Genomic DNA, 13611 nt, shown 5'->3' on the forward strand with positions numbered 1-13611 from the left:
AAAGCGTATGCAAATGTGGAAGGTGTTAAAGAGGACATCGACATGTTTTTTGCTTCCAAACCAAGTGATTTCTGTAATCGGGGCATTAACAACCTGGTTGTAAGATGGAAAAGCATCATCGATAAGAATGGAGAATATTTCATTTAATAAATGTTTTGTTTTGATATACAAGTTGTTCGGGGTTTTTTCATAGTAAAAAAAAAGTGAAATCAATTTCTTGACGACTTAATAGAACAGACATTCTTATGTTTTCTTTATACGTATATATTCCTATGGAATACATGAATTGTCCATAGGCGACTGAAATCAGCACTATTAAATAACAATGAACTTAATACAAAACAAAAACAACATTATAATAAGTCTAAAATTCAAAATAATTCCTCCATTACCTTTTCTTGTTGTCATCCTTAAATCACAATGGATAATGTCTATGGTTACAGCATTCAAACGCGTTGGTATATTCCATCTATCAGACAATATCCATACGCCGATATAAACCTCTCCAACAACTAAGGAGAATCACTTAAGGGTTGGGAGTTGAGTGCTTGAACCCACAACGTCTCAATCCCTACTGTGAAAAGTTTAGTATACTCTAATCCCCTGTAGTGATGGCACATGATGTGACATACATTCGGCATGTAATGCTGTTTGAATAGAAGAAGGGACATGGATGAGCACGTTATATTAAAACAATTTTGAAGTTTCGTCACGCATTTACAACCTTTATTCTCACATCATGTCATGCTCCACCTGACGACCGTGCACCTAGACAATAGCCCTGCAGCATGATATCCAATGAAAAGGCTCGGTAGTAATGCTATTATGTCCAAAGCATATCATTCCTCAATGTATATTTTCCATAATCTATCTTGTGTCCAGTGACTTGAATGGAACAAAATTAGTAACCGTTTTGTTCGCCAGCTGCATGAGGTATGCGAGGACTGAATGATAGATATGGCTGGAAGCCTTGGTGAACCTGTACCATATTGGTCTCTTTTTTTGTGTACTTTTTTGTACAAAGCCAGTATTTCAGTGTTGTACAAATAGTCCAAGTCATTGGTCTGATAGTACTCAGAGCTCACCTGGACTTTTGTATCGACTCTTCTGATTCCTTAACTTGATCCTGGCGCATTATGTAAAAATGATCATGAATCCCTTAGAAAATGTTTAGTGACATGTTGTATACCACTTCTAGAATTGTTTTCGCTCATTAGCGGATAGAAAGTGGCACCAGACTTGTTACTTCTACTAAGGTATACATAATACATACACCTTGTAAAGTATCGATTGGGGAAGTTTTCTTTCATTGCTTTTCCTTTTCTGGATACATCATGGAAGCAACTTGTGTACAAATGACTTGTCACTTTTCCAGGCGAAAATCTTTCTTGATCATGTTGGGCACTCTTTCCTGAGGCATGAGGACTGCTTTTGCCACTGACTTTTGTGTTCATTTTCACCTGTTACAAGACTCCGCTCTGTACTTATCAGGGATGGGGTACGATCTATTGCAGGCAGAAGCGCCGACAGCCAGCATGCCCCCTTCTCTCTCTTTTTATATTTTAAAGAACTTATTAAAAAAGATCCTAAATTATGACAGCAACGATCTCGTAAGCTAGACAAAATCATAGCAGCAGCCGTTTTTAGCTCGCAATATAAACGTAAAAACGTTAATAAATTAACAACAAATATGTGTTAAATCTCTAAAGTAACAAATAAATATTAATTATTACTCGCATTATTATTTCAACCATTCTTAATGTATCAAGCGTCTATATGCAAAGAAAAACCAAAAACTATGCTTTTTATGATGAAATGAAGATATAACCTGAAGGTGCTTTGAGGGCTTTACGGCATAACAAGGTTTCATTCGCCCGGGCCCCTGAGCAGTTACCTACCCCCCCCCCCCCAGTCTGCGGGCCTGGTTGAAATTGTCTATTGGGATGGTTCTGTTTCCCTAAGTTGATCTATAGTGCTTTATTTTCCAATGCCAATAAGTATAAAGGATATCTTGTATTGGAATTCTAAGTTCCGATCAGAACACATCTTTATGATCTGATCGTAGCTTTAACATTTACCCTTCCCAAAAGTCGTCAGTTTCCGGTGGAATACCACTATCAAAAACAAAATGGCCAAAAGTGACACATGCCGTTTCACTGCGACGATATATGACTTACTGATTTATATATATATATATATATGTAAATAGTAACCATTTTGAAATATATCTGATGAAGGCTACAAAACATTCCATACATTTAGAGTGAGCTTGAGTTTGTTTACTGAAGTACGCAGTAAACAATGCACCCCGTTTTTTATTGATTATAAAGTTTAAAATACCTTTGAATGAATATATTACTATTATTGTTAATGTTTCATTTCTTAAGATTAGTTTTCATTGTTAAGCTAGTATAGGAATTTAGGACTAATATATAATTGTGACTACGACTGAAAACATCGTTATAAAAGCAACCAGACAAAACTATTGGTTAAATGCATTATGATCATTATAGTTTTCCATTTTCTTGTGTGCTTTTTATGGTGTTGTTTCCTTTTTGTCAGTTTATCTTGTAGAATATACTTCTTTATTTTATAAATTACCTTTGAGTTCTACATAGCATACGTTTGATCAGAATTTATTAATGATAATTTTTTAAGTGGATTTTTCTTTGTTTGAGATACTATAAATTCTATGAGAAAAGTGTTATATCCACTTCTTGTAAACTTTCTACTGTACTAAATTATGTGAAGAAAAGGAAACAAAAGTTAATTAAACTTATTTTCATCATTCATATAATATATTTATTGATGTTTATTTTTGGCTCCATTTGTAGATACGTTCCTTGGAGTCTGCTTTCAAAAGATTATCGAGATTTCGCAGCAGTGAAAAAAGAATTTTATGAAATGATGGATGAGTTTATTAAAGAACACCAGGAAACGTTTAATGAAACCTGTTTGCGGGATTACACGGACGTGTATTTAGACACGATGAGAAAGGCCGATTCCAGCGAGTCCTTCTCGCGTAAGTAAAACCTGACGACTTCGAGCTGAATGTTGCGACATCTTTATAATTATACACTTGAATAAATACTAAACAATTAAGTTATTATTATTATTATTATTATTATAACCAATCAAAATTCCAAAAATAAGTAACCCGTGAAGTTTTGGTGTGGGCTGCAGAGTATATCCATTAAGTACTGTGTTTTATTTTGGAATAATTAACCAATCATATTATTAAATTTTGTATGTATGTTAACACAAGAGCTATTGTTGTTACCTACGATTTATTTCATCATTAAACGCTTTTTATTGTTGAAAACTCAAGAGTAATTTAAAATACTTTTAAAATGGCTAAGTAAGTTCTCAGATCTGAAATATTTATGCGCAAGGCCAATAGCGAAAGGCTAATCATATCCCACAATGCATTATGAAGATTGCACTCGAAGCGGACACTACTACAAATAAGTCTAGTCGATTATGATTGTTTTAAGTTTCACCAAATGACCTTCGTCTGTAGGTTTATTACACAACGTTTCGATAACCGTGGTGGGGACAACACAAATGGCCCATTGTGAAATTTTGCGCCTAGCAACTACAAGCAAACAATACCTGTAAAATAAAATAAATTTTTATTTTATGATAGTAACACTAAAGCAATTAAGTTAAAATTCTTTAGTATTACTGAAGACTTTTTTGATTGAATATTGGAAGTTATTAATTGCTAATGTACTACTCAGATTTTTGAAAAAGCTCAGGATCGGCCAAATCCAAAACACTTAAAAAAGCTCCACATTATTTAATCAAAATTCAATACTTTCTGAAACTTTGCAAATGGAATTAACAAAAAATAAACACAAGCACCTTGTTTGGAAATGTCAGTTTTTGTGTCTCTTGATAATTTAAACTATTTGAACAATTTTCACACAGAAAAGTGATTTTGGGTTGAAACCTTACACTAATAGGAGAAAATTTCAACAAATAAACTCGCTATGAAATATTTTGGTCGCTTGATAGACTTAAAAATTATTTATAAATATGATTTGGAAGAAACGTGTGAAAGACATCAATGATTCCCTCATTACACGTGTTTTAAATATATATTATTTATAATTAGCCGCGATCCGCACACCATTTGTGGCAGTTTTCATGTCCTTCCCTTGACTTTTCTTTATCCTATCATTTTCACGCACGCCATTTAAGCTACGCTTTCTTGCAAGCATAATGTGTTAGATCAATAAATCTTGGTCAGACAAACAAACTCGCGTAGATGTAACTTCATTTGAATAAAACTACACGTAAAGTAAACAATAAAGTAATGGTATTTATAGTAGTGTACAGAGTATGAACTAATTAAGCATTCGGTGTATGATAGGGTTTTGTGAGATGAAACAAAGAAATTCGCAAAAACGAAGAATAAAACCAGTAACAAAGAGAAAAGGCGTTTATTCCAATCTATGAAACGAACCGAAGCTAAGTTATTGCAAAGTAAAGTAAATGTAAAGTTGTAATGAACACAAACTTAGCTGAATATGCAGAAACGTCTGAATGTGTATTCACAAAGCGAAAAGCTTATAGTTCCGAACGAACTCCACATGCGTATCTTAGACCTAAATAGGCCGATAAAACCAGTAGAAATTGTATTAAATGTAATGTTAATTTTTTAAGGAAATTACACGCGAGTTAAGTGTTGTTTGTGTGAAATACTTTGAAATGAAAAAAAAACTAAAGTTGAAATTGAAGCCAGTCGTCACGTGACACAACGACATTGTGCCACCGTGTAGCATATTCGTTGGATTGAAAAGTTTGACTAAGCAAAAAATGGCTAAGGGATTCTGAATGGGGAGGGAGTCAAAATGCAATTCGGACTCCTCAATTAAAGGCCCTTTCTAACGATATGGGATTTGTAGCGTTTGATGAAATTTGCGAGAAAAGTTCCGGACAGGCAAACAAACACACGCAAGCATATTATTTATATACATGTATATTCAACTGCTGTATTTTGATATATTTATCAAACGCTCTAAACATCGTAATGTATTTACGACAGACTCTGACATCCGAGGGCTACCTTATTTTCTTCTGTTTTAATCAAATATTAATATATGCACAGCTAAAAGATGAGAATTATATTATCCATGTAGGGTTAACGAAATAACACGCATTAACATGAAGATCAGAAAATGCAGATTTTTTGTAGTGGACAGTTTCTCGATAACTGCATTGGATACAAAATTTTGTTTTACATAGTAACTTTGAGATTAAGCTGTTTCACTGCTAAAATAGTATTGGTGATAAGCATTGTTTATTTACTTGTTTTTATTGGACTTTGTGCAAAGCTACACGAGGGCTATTTGGGCTAGCCATCCATAATTTGGAAGCGGATAGGACAGAGGAAAGTCAACTATCAACACCACCCATCTCCAACTCTTGTGCTACTCTTGTCATACCGAATAATAATATTTGACCGTCATTCTTATAACTCACAACGGCTCCAAAGTGCGGAGTGCGATGTTTTCTTGGCTATAAGAGGACAGGAGCCACAAAAATATCTAATCAGTAATCTGATACGGAAACCTTTGGGCCGCGCTCAAGTCTAGATGATAAGCAAACTAGCCTTTCATAAGTTAGCAGTGATAGATTAGAGGGAATTCAGTTAGTCAACACCAACCACCGACAACTCTTGAGCTACTAACGAATAGTGGGATTGACCGTTACATTATAACGCCCCCACGACTGAAAGGATTAGCATGTTCGGTGTAACATGAATTAGAACCCGTGACCCTCAAATTGCGATTCGAGCGCCCTAACCACAAGACCATGTTAGGTCACATTAAAGAAAGAGATAGATATGTTTTTATTTTTTACTTTTCATAATAACAACGTAAATAAATGAAAAGTATGGTTAATATACTGACGTAAACATAACTGAGTCCAAACAATTAAGCCTTGGTCTAGGTGTATATTACATTTTTGCGCTGCTATTAGTCTTATAATTACATGTGTGCAGATAGTCCTGGTGTAGTTTTGTGTGAAATTCAAAACAAACCAAATCATTCTTTAATTTTCTCCTCTTCTCCTATCTGGTAAAGTGGAACGACTGAAAGCAATCGGTTTGAACATGTTCCTTGCTGGTACTGAGACTACGTCCAACACCCTCTACTGGGGAATGAAGTTAATGACCCTCCATCGAGAAATACAGGACCGTGTGTATAAAGAGATTGTAGAAGTTGTGGGAAAGGAGAGATTTCCTTCCATGGTTGACCGCTACAACATGCCTTACACAGAAGCGACGTTGATGGAACTTCAACGGTTTGCTAATATTTCACCTTTATCAATTTTTCACTGTAATCCAGGTACTTAAAATTAACTTAATTTTCTTTTTTTTTTAAGCAACATTATCTAAACGCGCAAGAAGAGTTTTATTTTTATTTTTCTTTACATCACACAGAAAATTCCATATCATAAAATGTTTTTGTTTGGTGACGTAACGTATTCTCTAGAAATTTTCTAGAAAAATTCATTCGCAGCTTTTCAAATCTAACTTCATTCCAGTGTTAAGCCAACAAAGATTCCAAAAATATCCCTCAACCTATATATCTCATACTTTATAATAAAATTTTATAACTTTGATAAATCTAACTAAATTATAACACTTTACTCTGTAAAATATGTGTATCAGGAAAGTTGTCATAAATTGCTCACATTAAGTATTATGTCAATATACTCAAGTTTTAATAGCATTTTAAATTCCTTTAAATTTATTCTGTCTTTCTATACTAAAAAGTAGATACTTCAATTTTGGATTGTTTTGCAAAACCACTGAACCGAACGAAGCAAAGGTAGTTTTCATAAAATAGATAAAAAGTGTATCCTACTTTAACATGTGACTCTGAAATACAAAAATATAATTTTGTAACTTTTTTTTAAATAATTTCTCGTCTTAAAATATCTTGTAACCAAAATTATATGCAAACGAAATATTGCCCCAACTGGGTTTCAATTAATTTGATAAGTGTTTATAGAATACCAAATAATCTTAATGAGAATATTAAATATAATAATTATTAACTTATTAGCTTCCTGATTAACGTCGAATGTTGATGCCCCCCAGTGGCGCAGCGGTATGTCTGCAGACTTACAACGCTAGAATCCGGGTTTCGATACCCGTGGTGGGCAGAGCACAGACAGTCCATTGTGTAGCTTTGTGTTTAATTACAAACAAACTAATGTTGATTCTTAAAATAAGAATTAATGATTCTCCAAGTTTGAGTTTATTTATCGCCATTTATTAATCATAACATCACAGTTTCTTTTATTCATTTACGGTTTATTATTATGTATGTATACAAAATAAGTAGAACATTATTGAAAACAAACTTACATTTAAGTTATTTCACAACAATTTGAATTTAAATCAGAGGAACCTTCTCTGTCGCTGTCTTTGCCAGTTCTTATAACTTGGAATAAATTACTCCATGTTTCGTTTTCAAAATTGTAAGTAAAACCTTGTGAAGTCACTACGTACTTAAGTATATTTTCGTCTATACACGTGAACTATTTTCATTCGGTAAGTATTGGCATTTTTTGTTTTGTATGCGATGTACGATTAATGTTTGCTCAGTTTGTTTGTAATTTCGCGCAAAGCTACACGAGGGCTATTTGTGCTAGCCGTCCCTAATTTAGCAGTGATAGAGTAGAGGGAAGGCAGCTAGTCATCACCACCCACCGCCAACTCTTGGGCTACTCTTTTACCAACGAATAGTTGGATTGACCGTCACATTATAACGCCCCCACGGCTGAAAGGGCGAGCATGTTTGGTGGGACAGGAATTCGAACCCGCGACCCTCGAATTGCGCCCTAACCACCTGGCCATGCCGGGCCCTACGATTAATGTTTCATAATAGTAAAATATATAAAACTTACTTTTTAAAAGAACGTTACAACATAATGAACTGTTTAAGATTTTACACATTGTCTTAAAAATTAAGATTCTTCGAATGATGTCGATATTTGACGAAATGGAAGCTCTTTATCCAAATTCAAGGGCGATTTAGAAAAGCTTCGATCGAAAAGTGAACGTTTTGTATTAATAAATTGGATAATAAGATAATTACAATTTGATATAAAAGAAATCCTTTTGCTAATCGGATAATTTTATCTCTTATGCGCTTGTTGTGATTAAAATCTTGTATGTTAGATTTGTTTACGTTTTTAATTTCACACAAATCTACTTGAGGGCTATCTGTGCTAACCGTACTTACTTTAGAAATGATAGACTAGACGGAAGGCAACAAGTCAACACAACCCACTGACAACTCTTGATTTTTTTTACCAACGAAAAGTGGGGATGGTCATCGCATTATAACGCCTCCACTGCTAAAAAGAACGTTTGGTGACTGGTTTCAAACTCGCGATATGCATGTTGCGAGTCGAGCGCCCCAATCACTCCAATCACCTGACCATAGGTTAGATATCTTAGTGTTCTCCCGTGGAATTTACTATTTTTCTTCTATAAAGGCAGGAAAAGGAGCCCTTTTTTAACTTTAATGGTAATTCAGCTAGAGTTACTGTTGAGCCGAGTCTAATCCAAGATAATGATTAGATCAAAATTACATATTACGAATTCAATTAAACCAGTGCTTTTTTCCATATTCTGTTCTATCGTGTAACATAATAGGTCATTGACTCGCAGAAAATTTGCTTGAATGCTTTTCAAAAATTTACAAACTAACCCATATTTGTGGTGCGTCATATATCGCAAGCTTTAAGAATGACTGATTTAGTTTGCACTTACGAAAAATACTTGCTCAGTGAATTTATCGACGTTAGAGAAAGAACATGCACTACAGTCAAAAACTCCAGTTAGTAAAAATATCAACTATGGGATTTCATAGAAAGTTTAAATGTACGATTCTGGTGTTTATTATTAATTTTTCCGTTGAAATGGTGAGTGTAAATTAGAAGTTTATGGCCTCTTACTCACGTATCAAAATACGCATGAAATGTAAGCATATATTAATGACAACTTGTTTTTGAACTCTGTTTCTTGCTTTACAAAACTAAGAGTTGAATTTCTAAGCAATCACTCGCGAAACAAGGGAATCAAGCGCAACAAAACTCTGAATAATTCTTAAATTTAGACAAGAAGCATAACGAGAAATTTATTAATTGCGTAATAAAACAGTAATTAAAGATGATCGTAAAGAACCTATGTATACGTGTACCTTCTAGAGCAATGCATTGTGCTTCTATGACAAAATATATAATGTCACATATCAACCCTACGATACAAAATTGTTTACAGTTGGTTCACGAGCTTATTAAACATACTTAAGTTACAAGCATTTTCCTTGTTACATTAGAGTTAAGACTAAAAATATCAATAATAGCGGGAGTAAATAACTGATGAATCAAAGCATCATAATCATTACAAGTTTTTGATTTATGATGTTGCATAGTCCTAGTTAAACCAGTATGTTAAATTAGGGACGTTTTTCAAATTCTTTCCTATGCACGTGATCATTAATGATGATAATACATGTTACTTTTAAACCGGAACAAAAATGTGATCTAAGAAGAAACGGGCCACATTTCGCCCAATTGATCTTCATTAAGAATAATGTTACTTACTCCCTCTTCTACCTTTATATATTAACCTTTGACAATGTTTACAGACAGAATTTTGTTTTTATTTTATATTTAACTTGATAATAACGTCACTGATACAACAAGTATATTATTAAGTGATAATGGTAATATAAAATGAAGTTAGACATTTTTTCTAAGCGCAAAGTTAAAAGCTAAGCAAGAGGCTATTTGCACTGTGTCACCGCAAGGAATTGATCCCTGAATTTTAGTCTTAAGTCCTCGAACTTATTGAAAACATAATGTTGTATCTGCAAGTTTAATTCATTTTCAGCTGACTATGAAAATATAGTGTTTAATATTTTGCATCTTATTAGATTACTGTTTTTTTTTTAAAATTGAAAGTTTGACTTTAAAATTTCAAAGGGTCACATCGTAAATTAATTTAATATTATAATTCAAACTTCCGCCATTTGAACATTACGTTTGTAAAAGATAAATCCTTTTTTTATTACTATTATTAGTGGAGACAACTCTTCGCGGATATACAATTCCTAAGCGAAGCGTAATCCTGGCAAACCTTTGGAATGTTCATCGGGATCCTATACACTGGCCTAATCCGGACAAATTTGATCCTTTGCGTTTCCTAGATCAAGACGGAAAAGTCATCAAAAGAGAAGGTTTTATTCCCTTTAGTGTTGGTAAGTGTATATACATTTCGCAGAAAAAAAAATCAAATCATCAAAAATATCAACGTATCGAATAACAATGTTCTTTTTTAGGTTCTTAAGTCACGCAGGATTTTCCCAACATACTAACATGATTTTGTTTTTCAAACAAAGCATATATATTACTCAGAATAATAACTGATACTTGAAAGATTTGAATTTAGAGTCCCAGTAATTCGGCAAATTAGTTGCATCATAATGACTTAGTCACATGAAGTACACACAGTGATACAGCGATATATCTGCGGATTTGCAACGCTAGAAGCCGGATATCGATAGCCCGTTGTGTAGGTTTGTGCTTAATTCCAACAATGACACTCTTCAGGGTAACTACAATTGGCTGTAGAAATTTTCTGCAACGTCCGTCTTTTTTTTTTTTTTTTTGCACAGCTAGGAATGAAAATTGCTTTATATCTTGGATCTTTTCTTCCCATTCTTCTTTTCCTCTCTATTTGTTTATTCCTCTCTTTAATTAAAAAAGTCGTTCATATTTTTCATGGAGTGCTTTAAATTGTTTGTTTGTTTGTTTTGAATTTCGCGCAAAGCTACACGAGGGCTATCTGCGCTAGCCGTCCCTAATTTAGCAGTGTAAGACTAGAGGGAAGGCAGCTAGTCATCACTACCCACCGCCATCTCTTGGGCTACTCTTTTACCAATGAATAGTGGGATTGACCGTCACATAATAACGCCCCCACGGCTGAAAGGGCGAGCATGTTTGGTGTGACCTAACCTAACCCGCGACCCTCAGATTGCGAGTCGAGCGCCGTAACCACCTGGCCATGCCGGGCCGTGCTTTAAATAAAGATAGCATTACTTCACTATTGCACATTCGGGGAGATTTTCAAAGGTGTACATTTACTATAAAGAGCTTCCACATAAAATAATGCCCTTTAAAAATAAATATAAGCTTAAATAAAGATATCGTAAATTCTTTGCTTGCTTACAAGAACTGAATTAAAAGAGATTTAAGATAGTTTTTATGCCTATTATTTCTTTCAAAATCTCGCTGGCTGTCCATTCTTAAGGTAGATAAGCACGGCTCACAACCTACAACTCGTTCCATCACATAAATAACCGTCACAAAAACAACTAACGCAACGATGGTATTTGGCTTATTCTTGCTTTTACTAATTGGTTCATGGTAATATTTATAGGTTATAATTTGTGACCACATTTCTAGCTGAATTTAAGCAAGATTTTAGATTTAAGTTGACACTAAACTCAATGGAAATCAAACCAAAAAACGTCCCACCTGTTACAATTTATGTTAATTCTGTTTTCTTTAAACGAAAATAGAAAATTTTATTTCTAATATTATAAATAGGACAGTAGCTTGTTTTCAAGAAGAAATTCATCAAAAATCGATGGGCAAATATAATCATTCACTTAGGAGTAGCGATAGATCCCATGGCTTTTCGTTTTTCAACTACATCTGTCTCTTACTCTAATGTCTCATGCTGTCAAAAGTAGTGTTACACCCCATGTTTTTCTTTTCCTTCCACTTTTCTCTCTCTCTCTCTCTCTTTCTATTGACCCATGGGTTTGGGAGTAGTGCTAGGTTCCATGCCCGTTTTCTTAACAATCGCTAGATCCAATTTTTCTTTTCATTTTCCAACCACGTCCTTCTCTCTTACTTCCTTGCCCCATGTTATTAAGAATAGTGATAAAACTCGCGTCTCCCCTTCCCCCATAAATTTCTTTCTCTCTCTCTCTCTCTCTCACCTCATCCTTTTGGGAGTAGTGCTAGATGCCATGTTTCCTTCTTTATCCCTTCTTACTCCCTCTCACTCCATACGGTTTTAGAAGTAGTGATAGATCTCATGTCTTTGTTTTCCTTCCAGTTCTCTCTCTCTCTTCCTACCGCCCTTGGTACTAGAAGTAGTGATAGATCTCATGTCTTTTTTTTTTCCTTCCAGTTCTCTCTCTTCCTACCGCCCTTGGTACTAGAAGTAGTAATAGATCTCATGTCTTTTTTTTTTCCTTCCAGTTCTCTCTCTTCCTACCGCCCTTGGTACTAGAAGTAGTGATAGATCTCGTGTCTTTTTTTTCCTCCCAGTTCTCTCTCTTCCTACCGCCCTTGGTACTAGAAGTAGTGCAAGATCTCGTCTTTTTTTTACCCTCTTTTACCTCCTTTCGCTTTATTCTATTAGACGTAATGCTAGGTTCTTTTTCTCCATCCATTTCTTTCTTTATCTTTCATCTCATGCTTTTAGGACTAGTTTTAAATCCCACGTTTCATTTTCTTGTCCGTCCACTTCTTTCTTTTTTTTCCTTTTTTTTTGTAAAAAAACGAAGGGCACTATTTCTTTCTTTGCTAGCTGACCACACACTGCAACTTCTCTTCTACCCACCAGTGAAAAAGCTGTGTACAAGCATATAAACAATAGGACTTTGAAAACCAGCGATTAAGAATGCAAGCATAGTGAAAATGTAATTTTTGTCATTTATTATCAATACAGTGTGGTTAGATTAGTTGAAACAAAATGTATGGGTGTTTTCTCTCAGTGAAGAGTTAACTAGATGCACAGATCCGTCCATTTTTAGTTTATTTTGATCACGTTATGACCAGATTTTTGAGCGGTTAAGTTTACCTGTTGATAAGAAAAAAAAAAAAAAATGTAAGAACGGATTTGGAATTGTAATTCAGAAAGTCTTTACACTTATGTTATGATAAAAACGAGTTTTCTAAAATACTAAAGTTTTTTTGTTATCCCCCTAGCTTCTTATTCTAAAAAGTGGTTTTATTGCATCGGAATTAAGTTTTTTCTGCATTTCGTCCTCTTCAGGAGAACGTAACTGTATACTTTGCTAAAAGTAAATAAAAATAAAATAAAAGTCACACACTTATTTAACATGCACGCCCCATGTATTAGAGAGTGATACTACATAACGTTCCTTGCACTGTAAGCTGTGGGTTCGTTATATGAGTAATAATCAATCCCTAGCATGGATGGTAGGATGCTGCTGATTGGCTGCCTTCCCTCTGGTCAGTTTTTCAAAATTAGTGATGGCAGCAGATAGCCTTAGTAGTTTTGCCATAAATATACTATAACTTATGAATCGTTTTATTTGGCTGATTTGTTGAATAAATTTAAAATGTACTCTTATACAGGAGTGGTTCTACAGTTTAGAAATACTTAAGATTATCAGTACTGTTTTATCAGAGCTCGCCTAAATATTCTTCAGTAATCAGACTGCAATACTGACAAACATTTGTTTGTTCTCAGTCAAACATACGTAATTAATTATAGTTAACTAACTTTGTAGTTTGTATCTTCAATTATAATATACACCT

General features: G+C 34.2%; 1 protein-coding gene across 1 annotated transcript in view; it reads left to right on the forward strand.

The window, feature by feature from the left end:
• LOC106459165 (cytochrome P450 2U1-like) overlaps window positions 1-10354 on the forward strand; it is a 16899-nt gene extending 6545 nt beyond the window's left edge. The window contains exons 3-5 of the mRNA XM_013918758.1: window positions 2835-3022; window positions 6093-6356; window positions 10113-10354. Coding sequence (XP_013774212.1) covers window positions 2835-3022; window positions 6093-6356; window positions 10113-10354 — 694 coding nt within the window. The remainder of the gene's footprint in view (window positions 1-2834; window positions 3023-6092; window positions 6357-10112) is intronic.
• The last annotated feature ends 3257 nt before the right edge of the window (window positions 10355-13611 follow it).

The sequence above is a fragment of the Limulus polyphemus genome, unplaced genomic scaffold (genome assembly GCF_000517525.1).
Source record: "Limulus polyphemus unplaced genomic scaffold, Limulus_polyphemus-2.1.2 Scaffold570, whole genome shotgun sequence".
NCBI classification, from domain to species: domain Eukaryota; kingdom Metazoa; phylum Arthropoda; class Merostomata; order Xiphosura; family Limulidae; genus Limulus; species Limulus polyphemus.